We start from the raw sequence: 14,303 nt of genomic DNA, 5'->3' as shown, positions 1-14,303 counted from the left end.
CAATGATATTCATGAAGCAATGATATTAACACACAAAACTGCTTTGAATCGATTGCATTGAAAATGACAAAAATAGCTGCACTTAAATGACTGTCACTTTTTTCTGACTAATCGAAATAAATATGCGATGGAGGGTTTTTTTCATTCCAGCAGTAATTTCACAGATTTCTTTACAACGATAAGACACTACAGACGGAAGTAAGTTGAACTTGAAACGCGAATGCCTATTGAGATCGACCGGTTAAAGTGGTGTTCATAAAAGAACTTGAATCTGGATAAGCTTCGAGGCAGACTTTGCAACTTAGCTCAACCGATCACAAAATTAAACTTTCAATGAAACGCAGTCATCTGGAGGGATTGAAAATGCGTATTGAACGAGTGATGGAACTCAACAAGAACACTCATATGGTATCCTATCAGATGGTTGCATGTTTACAGTAACATCTGTTTGCATCCAAATTATAATGATAGCTGTGAAATAATTATTGTAAAATGTAGTATAATAGCAAACCGAAACTAAAATAAATTGTGCAATGAAAACAGGTTTTCTTTTGTCTATTAATCTTCACACGAATTAGTCTAACACAACAATTTTCTTTAATTATCATCACTCGAGTGAGCCGGCTTCAAGAACGAAAAAATGCGATGTTTTAATTGTAATTCATATTCCTATACCAGTAAATGAATCAGTAGAACACATTTCCTCCACTGGAATTGCATTCAGTTCGCAGCCTTTCGTTGTTCACCGGACGACGTGCAAGCGTTTGCATATTCATATCGCATGGCTGCAGAATGCAATTTTTCATCGTTTCCTCTCAAGCTGAACAAACTAATGCATACCTACTTTGTTTTTTGCTTGCTTCTCGAACCAATAGGATTGGATCGTAGTAGACGTGGGCAGACAAATGGACAGAAGTCGTACATGTTTCAACGATAGTTAAGCGTTACTGAACTGATGACTACACGGCATCCAGTTGGACTTGATGTGAAATGTAGAACGATTCGCTGGTGAATAAAGACTAAGCGAAAAGGGGAAGCTAGGGTACAATGCATTCAGTTTACTGCAATGATGATCCAGATTATTGATCAATTTTACATCTTTCAATGCCAATACTCTTGAATGGAGAAAGATTGTTTTCTATGATTGGTCGAAACTGACAACATAGCTCTGCAATATTAAACAGAAAGTACAAATTCGACCAGGAAAAATGTTTTAAATTAATTCTTGAACTCATCTCCTGTGTTCCCAGTAGCTAGAACAAAGCCCGAGCCAAAGAATGCAGTGTAAAGAGTCAGCGCAGTGAGTGTCAGTCACATGCCGCTGTTTTGAAATATGATCAATCACAATCCAGCAAATATTCACTCGATGACAGACGATCTCTCATCATAATGGAAACATTACTTTTATATCCTGAGTGTTGATTTGCATTAATTGAAAATCAACTTGCAGGCAACTTCAACGTGAAATCCACACACGACAATGATTCTTTGTATGGTAAGGAAAATAACTCAAGCAAGCTGATTGCGACAAGTGGCCTTACATTAGAGTGTGAAATTAACCCTAACAACCGCGAGCATGCTTTTCCCAATCATTTTTTTTTTTGTATACACCGCCACAGGCCGGAGATGATCATTGCGACGGTGGCTGAGCCTGATGCAATATTCAAATTCAAATTTAAAAAACGCTCGTAATTGATGAAACAAATTATTCAACAACTCGAGCATCCGCCGAAATTCAAATTATGACTCATTACGTCGCATCACTTCGCGCTTCCATTTGTAACATACTCGCTTACACTAGAAATTGATCGCTCTTGTGTGTATATACAGGCAAGCGCGTACCAGACCAGACCACACACCATCCATGGTAGTATAATTACACCTCAGTAGCAAACTTCAGGGCTTTTCGATTAAATATTCAAGTTTAAAGTGGAATGGTTAATCTCTACGATTGCGAACTGTTTGCATCATTAGCGTTCGTACAGCAAATTCAAGCGAGGACGCAGTGAGGGATTTGGAAATGATGTTCGATCGAAAGAAATTACTTTTGTGGGAGTATGTCAAGGATCCAAAACTTGTTGCATTTGGAACGTCAAATGGACTTACTGAATTGGAAAGTTTGTAGAATTTCAATAACGTTTTGTTCCAATCGGCATCAATTAAGGGACTAAACAAGCTTGTAATTTGAAAAATTATTTATTACGTCCGCAAGACCCATGACATTTAATATAAGTGAAAAATTTATTAGAAAAATTTTATCTTTATCCTTTTCTTTGGTAACTCTTACTTATGTGAATTATCCAGCAATTGTCGCAAATTTGTAGCAGGAATCTATAAATATCTAATATATTGTCAAAGTAGTTAAAATACGCTCTAATTATTTTAGACTTGTCTTAAATGAAACAACTGGCTTCCTATTTTTATTTTACTCGATTTTCATGGACACTACCGAAATATTCAAATAATTATACCGCGGATATTTCGTTCTCTCCCTAGTAGAAACGAAGATACAAAATTACGAATAGTTCATCCAGAGCAAGATTTTAAAAGTGAATCATCGTTGATAGCAAGATAGTAAAAATTTTAGATTGTGTAAATTCAGTTTACACACAGAGGAATGGAGCTTGTTCATAATAACAAAACAGGCCGTTGATTATTAATTTTGATTTATGTTAATTTCAAGCAAAAAATTGTTTTGAACCAATTTCTTAAAAAGAAATGATTGTTTCAAACCAATCAACATTGATATCTATTTGATATGTAGCAGAATTCTGATCTCGGCTGAAACAAAAATTACTTGTTTCGACTGATTTTTTTTTGTTGAAATAAATTAACTGTTTATTACATGACTACAAAAATTGAGTTGATGTTATTGACAATATATTTGTTGATTAGGTTATACTTTACATTTACTCCAAGGAAAATTTTGTTTTATCTTATATTACATTAAATAACATGTCTTTTTACAAAAAAAAACATTTGATGCAGGATCTCTATCTTGGCCATTATAATTAATGGATATTATAAAAATTAATATGCCAGAGCTTTATTGTGGTATCTGAATAATTTGTAAAAAGTAAGTTGAAGGCATGTTAAAATTTTAAAACCGATATAAATCTAAATGAAAGTATGATCAAATAAAAAAATTTTACACCATTGACTTCTACTATAGGTATATCACATCACTATACACATTCAGTATGTATCTCAAAACACTTTTAAAACATGTATAATAAACGTCACATCACAGATACGTATTTCGAATACAACTTGTATTCATCATCAGTGTATCAGGTTTCTAAGTAAATTGAAAGAAATGCTGCAATGGTGTTCCTTTTATATAGTGGTTTCACTGGACATAAAGGGTGATTTTTTAAGAGCTTGAGAACTTTTTTAAACAATAAAACGCATAAAATTTGCAAAATCTCATCGGTTCTTTATTTTAAACGTTAGATTGGTACATGACATTTACTTTTTGAAGATAATTTCATTTAAATGTTGACCGCGGCTGCGTCTTAGGTGGTCCATTCGGAAAATCCGCTTTTTTATCGACAAATTTTGTTCAGCGATGAGGCTCATTTCTGGTTGAATGGCTACGTAAATAAGCAAAATTGCCGCATTTGGAGTGAAGAGCAACCAGAAGCCGTTCAAGAACTGCCCATGCATCCCGAAAAATGCACTGTTTGGTGTGGTTTGTACGCTGGTGGAATCATTGGACCGTATTTTTTCAAAGATGCTGTTGGACGCAACGTTACAGTGAATGGCGATCGCTATCGTTCGATGCTAACAAACTTTTTGTTGCCAAAAATGGAAGAACTGAACTTGGTAGACATGTGGTTTCAACAAGATGGCGCTACATGCCACACAGCTCGCGATTCTATGGCCATTTTGAGGGAAAACTTCGGAGAACAATTCATCTCAAGAAATGGACCGGTAAGTTGGCCACCAAGATCATGCGATTTGACGCCTTTAGACTATTTTTTGTGGGGCTACGTCAAGTCTAAAGTCTACAGAAATAAGCCAGTAACTATTCCAGCTTTGGAAGACAACATTTCCGAAGAAATTCGGGCTATTCCGGCCGAAATGCTCGAAAAAGTTGCCCAAAATTGGACTTTCCGAATGGACCACCTAAGACGCAGCCGCGGTCAACATTTAAATGAAATTATCTTCAAAAAGTAAATGTCATGTACCAATCTAACGTTTAAAATAAAGAACCGATGAGATTTTGCAAATTTTATGCGTTTTATTGTTTAAAAAAGTTCTCAAGCTCTTAAAAAATCACCCTTTAGAATGCGACGGAATCGTCGCAGAATAGCGAAATAATGAGCGTCAGAACCACAGATGCCAGGTTTGCAGATTTGTATGAAAATTTACAATTTCGTTTGTTAGCAGACCTTGCAATTAGGCAGACTTTGTTTTGCAGATTGTCGAAGTTTTTATAAACAATCGTTCAATTTAATTACTTTTGCTAATACTGTAGGGTGTTTGTTTGGTTTTTCTCGTCATACTTTCGCGTAGGAGCATTTCTAGTACGCAGACGCCCAACATTTAACCTGGCATCCCTGCCAGAATATTGGACAGTGGTTTTAACCCCTTCACTGTCTGTTGTATTGAAATAGACTAGCATTGAAGCCAAAAGAAAAATTAATCGGCTGATGGACTGAGGTTAAATGCAGTTTCAACTGGGGAAATTCCTTAGCGACAAGTGTTTTTTCATTGTTCATTGAAAGCATCAACAAATGTATATCTGTCAAAGACGACCAACTTTTTAGAGTTGACGATTTACGATTTATTGTAATAGTTAAAATCGACAATGTTTCGAATAAAGCACGAGGTTTTGAAGACCGAGGCGTCGATAATTACAAAATATGAATGAAACGGAAACATACCAAGCACAAAATAACCATTATATCAAATAAAAAGCACACGCTTTAAAAAGTCCATGAAAGTTGTAGCCGACGCAGATCACATACGCATTATCCAAATGAATTCATTATGATTAAAATTTACTTAATAATTATTCAACTAATAGGAATTTATCATTATAACGGTCAATTTAAAAAATATTTTTTCTGGCTTGTGGTCTCGAAGGGGCTGAATCGGTGCGAATGACAGTTTCGCTATCTTTGCGGTATTTTGTCGCTATCTTATCGCATCGCAATCTTTTCTAGCAGACAATGAAAATTACAATATGAAACAGAGGTAGATAGATTCTAAACAACAGGTAGAAAGAAAAAGGTTAAGTGTTTTCTATGTTTGTTTGTCCCCTGTGTGTAGGTAGTAACTTAAAAAGCCAGGAAGACATATTTCCTTGGTCTCTGTTTATTAAGGAAGTGGAATTATGTTTGAAGATTTCTAAACTTTCTGCTGTATCTAATTTCCATGGGTTAGAAATTTGTCTTTAGATTTTTAGGTCATTAGTAGTGAACTTGTGGTTTTCGGAAAAGGCATGCTCTGCTACTTTTGACTTGAAATGGTGGGATAATCCCCTTTCCAAATCCTTAGATGTTTATCCTATTTCTGCTATGTGTTCCTTGAAACGGGTACCTAATGTTCTCTTTGTTTGTCCAATGTATAATTTATCACAATGAGAACATGAAATTTTATATACCCCCGATTTTTTCAATTTAGGATCTTTTGTAGTTTTCAACTGGTAGTTAGTACTACTGAATACTAAATCCAAACCAAAGGGTTTTAATTTTGATTTAAGTGGATATGCCATGTTTAAGTTGAAGTCCACCGATATTCTTTTCAAATTTTCTTATGAGAGAGTCAAAGTTGTGAGTGATAGTTTTTTCAACGATCTCACTTTTTTATCAAGGATTGTTTGGATTGAGCGCTCAAAATATCCATTGAGCTCCAATTTCGAAAATAAAATTTTTCTCTTTTATTATCGCATCTTCTTTAAGAGGTAAGGTCAACATTCTATGAAACATATGATGGAATGCTGCCATTTTGTGTTGGTGAGAATGATTGCAAGTGTTTGGTATGACACAGTCCGTGTTGGTTGGCTTTCTATATATTTCAAAAGTTAAAGATTTTGCCTTCCTTACAATGAGAATATCTAAGAAAGGTAAGCTGTTGTCTTCCTCATCCTCATGGGTGAATTTAATATTTTTATGTAAATTACTAATTATTTCTAAGAAATTTGATAAATCATTTCGTTTGATGATGCAAAATATATCACAATCTCCACCAGCGATTAGGTAATAATCCCTGTTTATTTAAAAGTTCTTTCAAATTAAATTTACTGTATAATTGTTTGTCAAGAAATTGATAGGAGCACACAAGTAAAACATTTGTTGTGTTCATCAAAATATTGATTGGAACAAACTAATCCTCTGTGAAAAATGAACTATTTTGTTTGGCAGTTTCAAGCAACAGTATTTTCAAATTATACTTGATTTCGACTGGGGTGATAATCGTGGAAAACTGTAAAACGGCTGTCTCAGTCTTATAATACAAACGAATGTTGTTTACTGTCCGACGTTTCGGCCTTTGATGTAGGCCTTTTTCAAGGAAAACTGGAAAATTTATTGTGTTACATTGACAAAAACATAGAGCGTTGAACAAATAATACAATGTAAAAACTTACTAAAGTCTATCGTTTATAGTCAAAATTTGTCGATGTCTGACGCTACGTTGTCTGGTCAATTTTAGAACATGCTTTAAAATACTACGAGAAAATGGTCATTTACTTAAAAACTGAATCAAAAGTTATTTAAAAACAATTCTTACTATTGACTGCATAACAAATATTTTGCTTGCATAAATCACGTACAGTGTCACAACTACTTAGTTTAACGACTATTCTGAAGTTTTCATCATGGTGATCAAAAACAATGAGCTTATCAACGTTATTAAGTAACGTTATCGTTGAAAAAGCTCAGCAAAGTGCTGTGTAGAGTACGGTAGTATTGGTGTTTATCGGAGAGCTTTCATTTCTTATCGTATTTGATGGATTTGATAGCATGTAGAATACCAGCGTAAGTGGTGTTGAGGCCTTGTACATCGGTGCGATGATTAACTGTTTTGGTAGTATTGGAAATATGACACATTTCCAACAGAGGCAAAGCTGTAGATCGCAATGAACGATCTATAATCTTTGTTTTCTCCAATGCAAAATTGTGTCCTTCATTGATGGTGTGATGAATGAGTGCTGTTTTTTCTTTTAGCCTTGATATTTCTTCATCTGCGTGTGGTGGTGGATTTTCAGTTAATTTTAAAAATTGATTAATGTTGGATCGATGACCACTGAGTCTGGTTTTCAGTTGATTGGTTGTCATTCCAATGTATGCATTTTCACAGTCATTACAGGGAATGCTATAGATGACGTTTGATTGTTTAAATGGATCAACAGGATCTTTAATCGGTCGGAGTAGGGATCGTGTTGTTTTAATCGGTCTATGGCTCAGTTTTGTTGTTGGGAAGTCCGGTTTTAGTGCTTTTGTAATTTGTTTGCTGAGAATGGGTATGAATGGTATGGATCTATAGTGAATTTGTTGTTGCATATCGTTGGTTGGCATAGCGGTTTTATCGGTGATTTCAGTTTCTGTCTCCTGGGTTATATTGGTCTGTGCTTTAGCAACTAAATTTGATGGTTGTGTGTTATTGTGAGGCTGCTTTGTGTGAAAATTGTTGATAAGCCTGTTTATGAGTGATGATGGATAATCATTTTGCTTCAGATGTTGGTATATGATATGTTTTTGTTGATCTGCTGATTTGTTTGTAGTTAAAGCGGTAACTCGTTTTATGAGATTTAAGGCTACATTAATTTTCATTGTCATTGGATGAAACGAGTGATAGTTCAACAATCTTCCAGATGCAATAGGTTTTGAATACCACTGTGTGCTTATGGTTTGATCTTCATTTCGTATTAGTAAAGTGTCCAGAAAGGGTAGTTTTTGTTCTGATTCTACTTCTACGGTAAATTGGATGTGTTCATTATAGCTGTTGAATTTTTGTAATGTGTATTGGACTTGATCGTGAGGTAACGATAGAATTAAATCGTCAACATATTTGCGGAGCACCGGTATTTTAAACGGTACATTTTTAATTACTGTTTCGATGAGGGTTTCCATGACAATGTCAGCTAATATTGGTGATAGCGGACTACCCATGGCGGTTCCAAACGTCTGTAGATAAATTTTTTCTCGAAAGCGGAAATAACTGTTGTTAAGACAGAATTCAACCATCTCTATGAATAAATCCAAGTTAATATTTGTTGCTGTTTTGATGCTAGGCCAGTTCATGATTATGTTGTTGATGACTAAGTTCTTTGGAATGTTCGTGAAAAGCGATACTACGTCGAACGAAACCAAAATATAGTCTTTTGGTATTGTTATCATGTTTATATACTTCGAAAATTCAAAACTATCGGCAATGTTATATTTACTGTTGAAGCTCTGTTTCAAAATCACTGCTATGTACTTCGCTAAGTTGTATGTTGGGGCGGTTATGTTAGGCACAACAGGACGTAGAGGCAGATTGGGTTTGTGTGCCTTGGGTTGACCGTAAATGGAAGGACAAAGTGCAGTACTGGTTTTTAATTTTCGTAACGTTATTTGATCTATGAGCTTCAAGTTATACATGCGAGAGATAATGTCGTTATTTTTTCGTTGGATGGTCGATGTTGGATCCCTACGGAGAACTTTGTATGTTGTACTGTTCAGTAATTCAGACATCTTGCATTCGTAATCATGTTGATACATAATGACCATCTTTTTACCTTTGTCTGATTCTAGGATACATACATCTTGGTTGTCTCTGAAAAATCTTTTAGTTGCTATTGATGCCGTTTGACAAAAATTGTATAGAGGATTATTATCTCGAGTTGTTCTGGTTCTTGTTATGTAATTTTGGATTTGTGTCACTATGTTGCATCTATTATTATCCTGAATATGCTTGTCTGATGTTGTTGTGAGAATAGATTCGATGTCGGCAATGAGGTGGTAGATTGGAACGCATCTAAGGTCAACAGGTAATGAAAACTTTGGTCCCAAACTAAGCAGTGTTTCCAATGCAGGGGGAATATATCTATTAGTGGCGTTGAGTACAGATTTTTCATTTAAGTTTGGTATACTGTTTGCTGGATGTGTAGCATTTAGTAATAGTCTGGTTATTTTAAAATCTGCTTTCTTTTTCTGTGTACGTCTTTTGTTGTCGAATGACTGGTTTTGGGTGGTTATGAATTTGGAGGTGAGCTCTGTTGTAGTAACGTTCTGCATTTGTTGTTGACTCACCTGGAGATTGAGTTTCAGTTGCTTTAGTTTGTAGTACGTATGTTGTATTTCTATGTTCAGAAGTCCTTTTTTAAAACGTTCAACCAGCTTTTGTAGTTTATGAGTATATGGGCTATGTTCTTCGAGTAATGGGTAAATGCATTTTATTGTATTCACAATGTGTGATGGAAAAATAGTCGTTAAACTAAGTAGTTGTGACACTGTACGTGATTTATGCAAGCAAAATATTTGTTATGCAGTCAATAGTAAGAATTGTTTTTAAATAACTTTTGATTCAGTTTTTAAGTAAATGACCATTTTCTCGTAGTATTTTAAAGCATGTTCTAAAATTGACCAGACAACGTAGCGTCAGACATCGACAAATTTTGACTATAAACGATAGACTTTAGTAAGTTTTTACATTGTATTATTTGTTCAACGCTCTATGTTTTTGTCAATGTAACACAATAAATTTTCCAGTTTTCCTTGAAAAAGGCCTACATCAAAGGCCGAAACGTCGGACAGTAAACAACATTCGTTTGTATTATAAGACTGAGACAGCCGTTTTACAGTTTTCGACGAGTATTTTCAAAATTAAACCAGATTTTTATTGCCACTTTTTCAATAGAATAAATCGTAGAACCCAAGTTTAGTCATTTTTACAATTTTTTTTAGTAAAATCCTTAAATAAATTTCTGTCCCAAATAGATAGCGAAATTAATCAGAATGGGTATGAAAAATTCTACTGACATCGACACAGTAACAGATTATTTCAATCATTACATAAATAAAGCTAGGAATCAATCAATCCTCCAAGCTCAAAATAAATTCAATTTTCCTATCATCGATGACAATCCCCAGCTGCTGGTTAAGGGTTCACAAAAGGAAATTAAATATAAGTTTACTAATTTGCAAAATAAAATTTTGTTGAAGTTGAGCAAATTAAACCTCATTCAAAACCTTCAAACAAACTTTCTAAGGAACTGATTCCAGCTCTCAAAGAAGGAAATCAAATACTTGTTACAAGCGGTGAAAAGGTTCTAAAAATGGCTCAGTAGCTCAAGAGTGTCCACAAATTTAATTTGGTCGTTGTGAGTCATATTGAAAACGATGTCCCACTGAAATACGATCATATTTCAACTCGAGTATTGTTACAAGATGGCATTACTGAGAAGAATGTTAATGAAATAAAGCCAATCATTGGAGAACCTAAAAACATGAAGACTCCTGGTAGTGATGGAATTTTTATTATTCTTATTAAACCGACGTGATCTTGAGGCTCTTGGTCAAGTTTTTCAATAGGTGTTTTGCATTAGCGTACTTCCCTAAGAGATCTCTAAAGTAATTCCTGTCGTCAAACCCGATAAAACCCAGCAGAGACATTTTTTGAAAAAAATATCCGAGAAAGAATGATGTCTTATATTCATAAGAATTCTATTTTATAATCAGAGCAGTTTGGATTTCGTCATGAACATTCAACTACTCATCAACTTGTTAGAGTAACGAACTTGATAAAAATAAATAAATCTTCTGGTTTATCAACTGGAGTTGATTTTCAGGGTATAGGATCCGGAGTTGGCATCACTGGGAGTACGATGCGGTGTCTAAATGTTGCTTTCAATAAAGTCAAATTTCAATGTGTATCAACCAACTTATAGTGAAGTAATTGGTTTAAACAGTTATTTTGAGTGATAGTGCATTAGTGAAAAGTATAAAAAGTGTTATTTTTGAATATTTTTGATTTGCGAAACAAAAAATGTTCAAGTAAGGAATACTGCGAATTTACCGTCCAAAATTAAAAATGTCAACCGATGGAAGCGTCATCTGTACATCATTGTCGGTTTTATCAGAATTCTATGGAATGTGTGAAAATTTACAAGTCAATCGTGTGATTCAAGCTGAAAATCTAAAATTGGTTAGCAGCACACCCAACCACGAGTGTTTATTTTACTTTATTTTTTAGTCAGTGGTGTGGCATCTCGCGTTGTTTACAGCAATGTGAATAGGAGAAGCAGGATACTGGTGAGATCGTTTCTTTGAGATTTTTCACATTTTTCTTATTTACAATGTATCATTATATTTATCTCTACCAAAAATCGGATAAGACTAAACTCCGTCGATTATTCAGGGAACGTTTGATCAATGGATCTTTTTCTCGTCGGGTTAAACGCTAAGTTTAAGACGTGATGTTTATAACCGTGCAGATATTTCTTACGACCGTGCTTAAATAGGACGTATGTAGTTATAATTTTAATTCATTTAGATCTATTTGGTATTTTATTATTTTGGTTAGGGAGTTATTACGCTTCTTATAGCGTAGCCTTATTGTTCGATTGATGATGGTCTAGTGATATCTTGCAGTGTTATGGCTATCTTAAAAAAAAAACAGAACATATTTGAATTGATAGCGAACCTCCGTTCAGTCGACTGTCCGGAGTTTTACGAGCCCCGAAAAAAATCGTATTCTAGTAGGAAGTACATATTAATACAAAACGCGATAAAAGTGCAACGTATTGTCGGTAGCCGGTTACTTAGAGCAATAAACACATGATAATATTATCCGAAAGTTTCCTAACAAACAAACCCTTCCTGTGATGCATGTGCAAATGCAGAGGATATGTATTGAACTAACAATCCTTCCTTCCCAAGTAGATCTGCATTCGGACGTGGCCGGCGTCGATATTAATCAGCATGCAGTGATCAATGCAGTTTACACAATGCGAAACCACGTGCTATTCCCAAGCAAGTTGTTTCAAGAAAAATAACGTAGTAACAACACACATACAGTCTCTAATGCGAATGCTATGCCAATGTAGTTGTTTTGGAGGGTATAGAAAAAGTATTCGACAATGTTTAGTACGAAGGCTTAATTCGACCGTTCCACGACAAAAGGGCCTAACTGCAAATGACAGTTTCTCTTTGTTTACTTTTTCTTTTACGATTTACCGAACAGATTTTATATTTGACGCTTTACTCTTCGCAAAACTTTCAAGGTAAAACTACAAGCTTTCGATTTACATTGGAAACTTTAGAGAATTTGCAATAATGGCTTCGTAATAATCAAAAGAGAAAGTAAAAGAAAGAGAGAGGCCCTTTTGTCGTGAGACTATCGAATTGCAAAAATATCCGAATTCTAATTTACTAATTATTTAATCAAACTGATTCAAAATTTTTTAACTGATTGTCCATGCTAGCTATCAGAATTGTGACGCTGATTTACTCCCCGCACGAGTAGGTGTTGTGGAGGTTCGAGCGTAGTTCCAATCTGGTATAATATTTTTACTTCTGATCTCTTAAATCTACCCGTTGGTTGTCAGGAATCTCTATTTCGTGACGATGAAAGTCTGTTAACCACAGGTAGAAATCTATGAGTGATCTATAAAGGCTTACAAAAAAGCTTACATATTTTCAGTGATTACCTGACATAATGTAAAATTACACCAAATGTGGCAAAAACCCAATTAATTATATTCCCCAGAGCTTCCTTTATCAAAATGTTATGATGTAACTAAAGATGGAATTCAGGCGAAGTGTAATAAATACATTAAATGATTATATCTTCCTATAAACAGAAATTCTGTGCTCTGTCTTAACAATAAACTATTAATTTATAAACAAATTTTCAGACCAGCCATGCCTTGTGCAATACCGATTTGGCCAAGTTGTTGTTCCACTAGGAAGAAAACGTTTTAAAGGATTCAGTAAAAAATATGAAAACGATTTTCAATCGTCCTCCCAGGTTTAGTACAAATGAGCTACACAGACTTACAAATATAGAATCTTTAATTGAATTGATTCGCTCGTTGTGCTAGTTAGTAAGTTAGTTTATGAGTTCAATCCCATTACACATAACAAGTAGGTTTTCAAAACCTACAAAAAATCTCAGATTTGCGGAAGCAAATGATGTCTCAATGGTAATAAAGAAATATATATGTATATAATAGGGCTGAAGAGTCGTCACTTGTGGATGAAATCCAACTTAAAACTTAACAATTTAAACTAAAAGAAATAAATAAATATTACTCAGAAAAATGGAATGTAATTGCAATTCTCGGTAAGTCTCTTATACTCCGCCTCTTACGCGTTTTGGGTACGATTAATTTGTTTCATATGAGCTACTATCATCCTAGTATAACAACATTTACTACTTGGGTATTTCGTCTCGTACTAAGTCATTTAATATTTGGAAAATTTTGTGAATTTTTAATAAAGCTGACCAGGAACCTACGATAGACGTACTAACGAATAGCCCTGCGGTAAAGAAAACAGTACTACAACGGAAACGTCAAAGTTGCTTCCGACATCTGACTTCAAAATAGTATCGCGAGTTGATATTTTGCGACAGACGATAACTGTCCAATTTGCATAGCAGAAAGATCCTACGAAAAGATAGTGTTACTTATAAAACTTATGTTTAAATACATTATGAACTCCTTAACAAGAAAAGGGGCGATATACTACTTTCACCAGCGTGCGATATTGAAAGAAATGTGCTAGCTGAAGAACAAAACCAAAATTAATCCAGGATCAGGGTCTTTTTGCCGATAGTCATTTCGCCAAAAGTCATTTCGCTGAAAGCCATTTCGCCGAAAGCGTCATTTCAGCGAATGTCATCTCACCGATAGGGTCATATCGCCGAGTGACATTAAGGTCTGAGGACAGAGGGCCACGTGTTGAGTTTTAAATCGACCAAGTGGCTCGCTCAGTTCCCTTTGCGTATCGTATTTCTCTTGTACTCTCTCGTATATTAGCATACTGTACCGGGTTGCCAGCATACATTTTATTATTTTGATGAGAAGTTTTATCACATTAATCTATCGTATCGGTTGGACATTACATGATTCCAATCAACAATGAAAAAATATTCAACTTTCACAAAGATTGAATGTCTGTGTGTTTGGCAGCTTTGTCGAGCCAATTTTATTTCTCTCTCCTTTTTCAGAATTCTATCAGGAAACCAAAGCGAAAAAAAAGGTGGATGCATTGAAACTGACTTTGTTTCACAGAAAAATACAAGACTTTATTTTTACCGCGATAACATATATGTTTTTATGTACTAATCGCATCTAAATTAAATTATCT

At 34.7% G+C, this 14,303-nt stretch overlaps 2 protein-coding genes across 9 annotated transcripts in view; both read right to left on the bottom strand.

Moving 5' to 3' along the window:
* Positions 1 to 14,303, bottom strand: part of LOC131436857 (ras GTPase-activating protein raskol) — a 352,339-nt gene that overhangs the window by 122,444 nt on the left and 215,592 nt on the right. The window lies entirely within an intron of this gene.
* Positions 6,406 to 8,561, bottom strand: LOC131436859 (uncharacterized). Its single transcript, XM_058605811.1, has one exon. It carries the CDS (start codon positions 8,346 to 8,348, stop codon positions 6,939 to 6,941), a length of 1,410 nt encoding a protein of 469 aa, XP_058461794.1. The 5' UTR covers positions 8,349 to 8,561; the 3' UTR covers positions 6,406 to 6,938.

This window comes from Malaya genurostris, chromosome 3 (genome assembly GCF_030247185.1).
Source record: "Malaya genurostris strain Urasoe2022 chromosome 3, Malgen_1.1, whole genome shotgun sequence".
Taxonomy (NCBI): Eukaryota; Metazoa; Arthropoda; class Insecta; order Diptera; family Culicidae; genus Malaya; species Malaya genurostris.
The sequence above is the reverse complement of the archived record's forward strand: the minus strand, read 5'-3'. Positions and strand labels throughout refer to the sequence as shown.

Bases quoted from the DNA above. Each gene is read 5' to 3' on its own strand.
- LOC131436859 (XM_058605811.1), bottom strand. From the start codon at position 8,348: ATGATAACAATACCAAAAGACTATATTTTGGTTTCGTTCGACGTAGTA.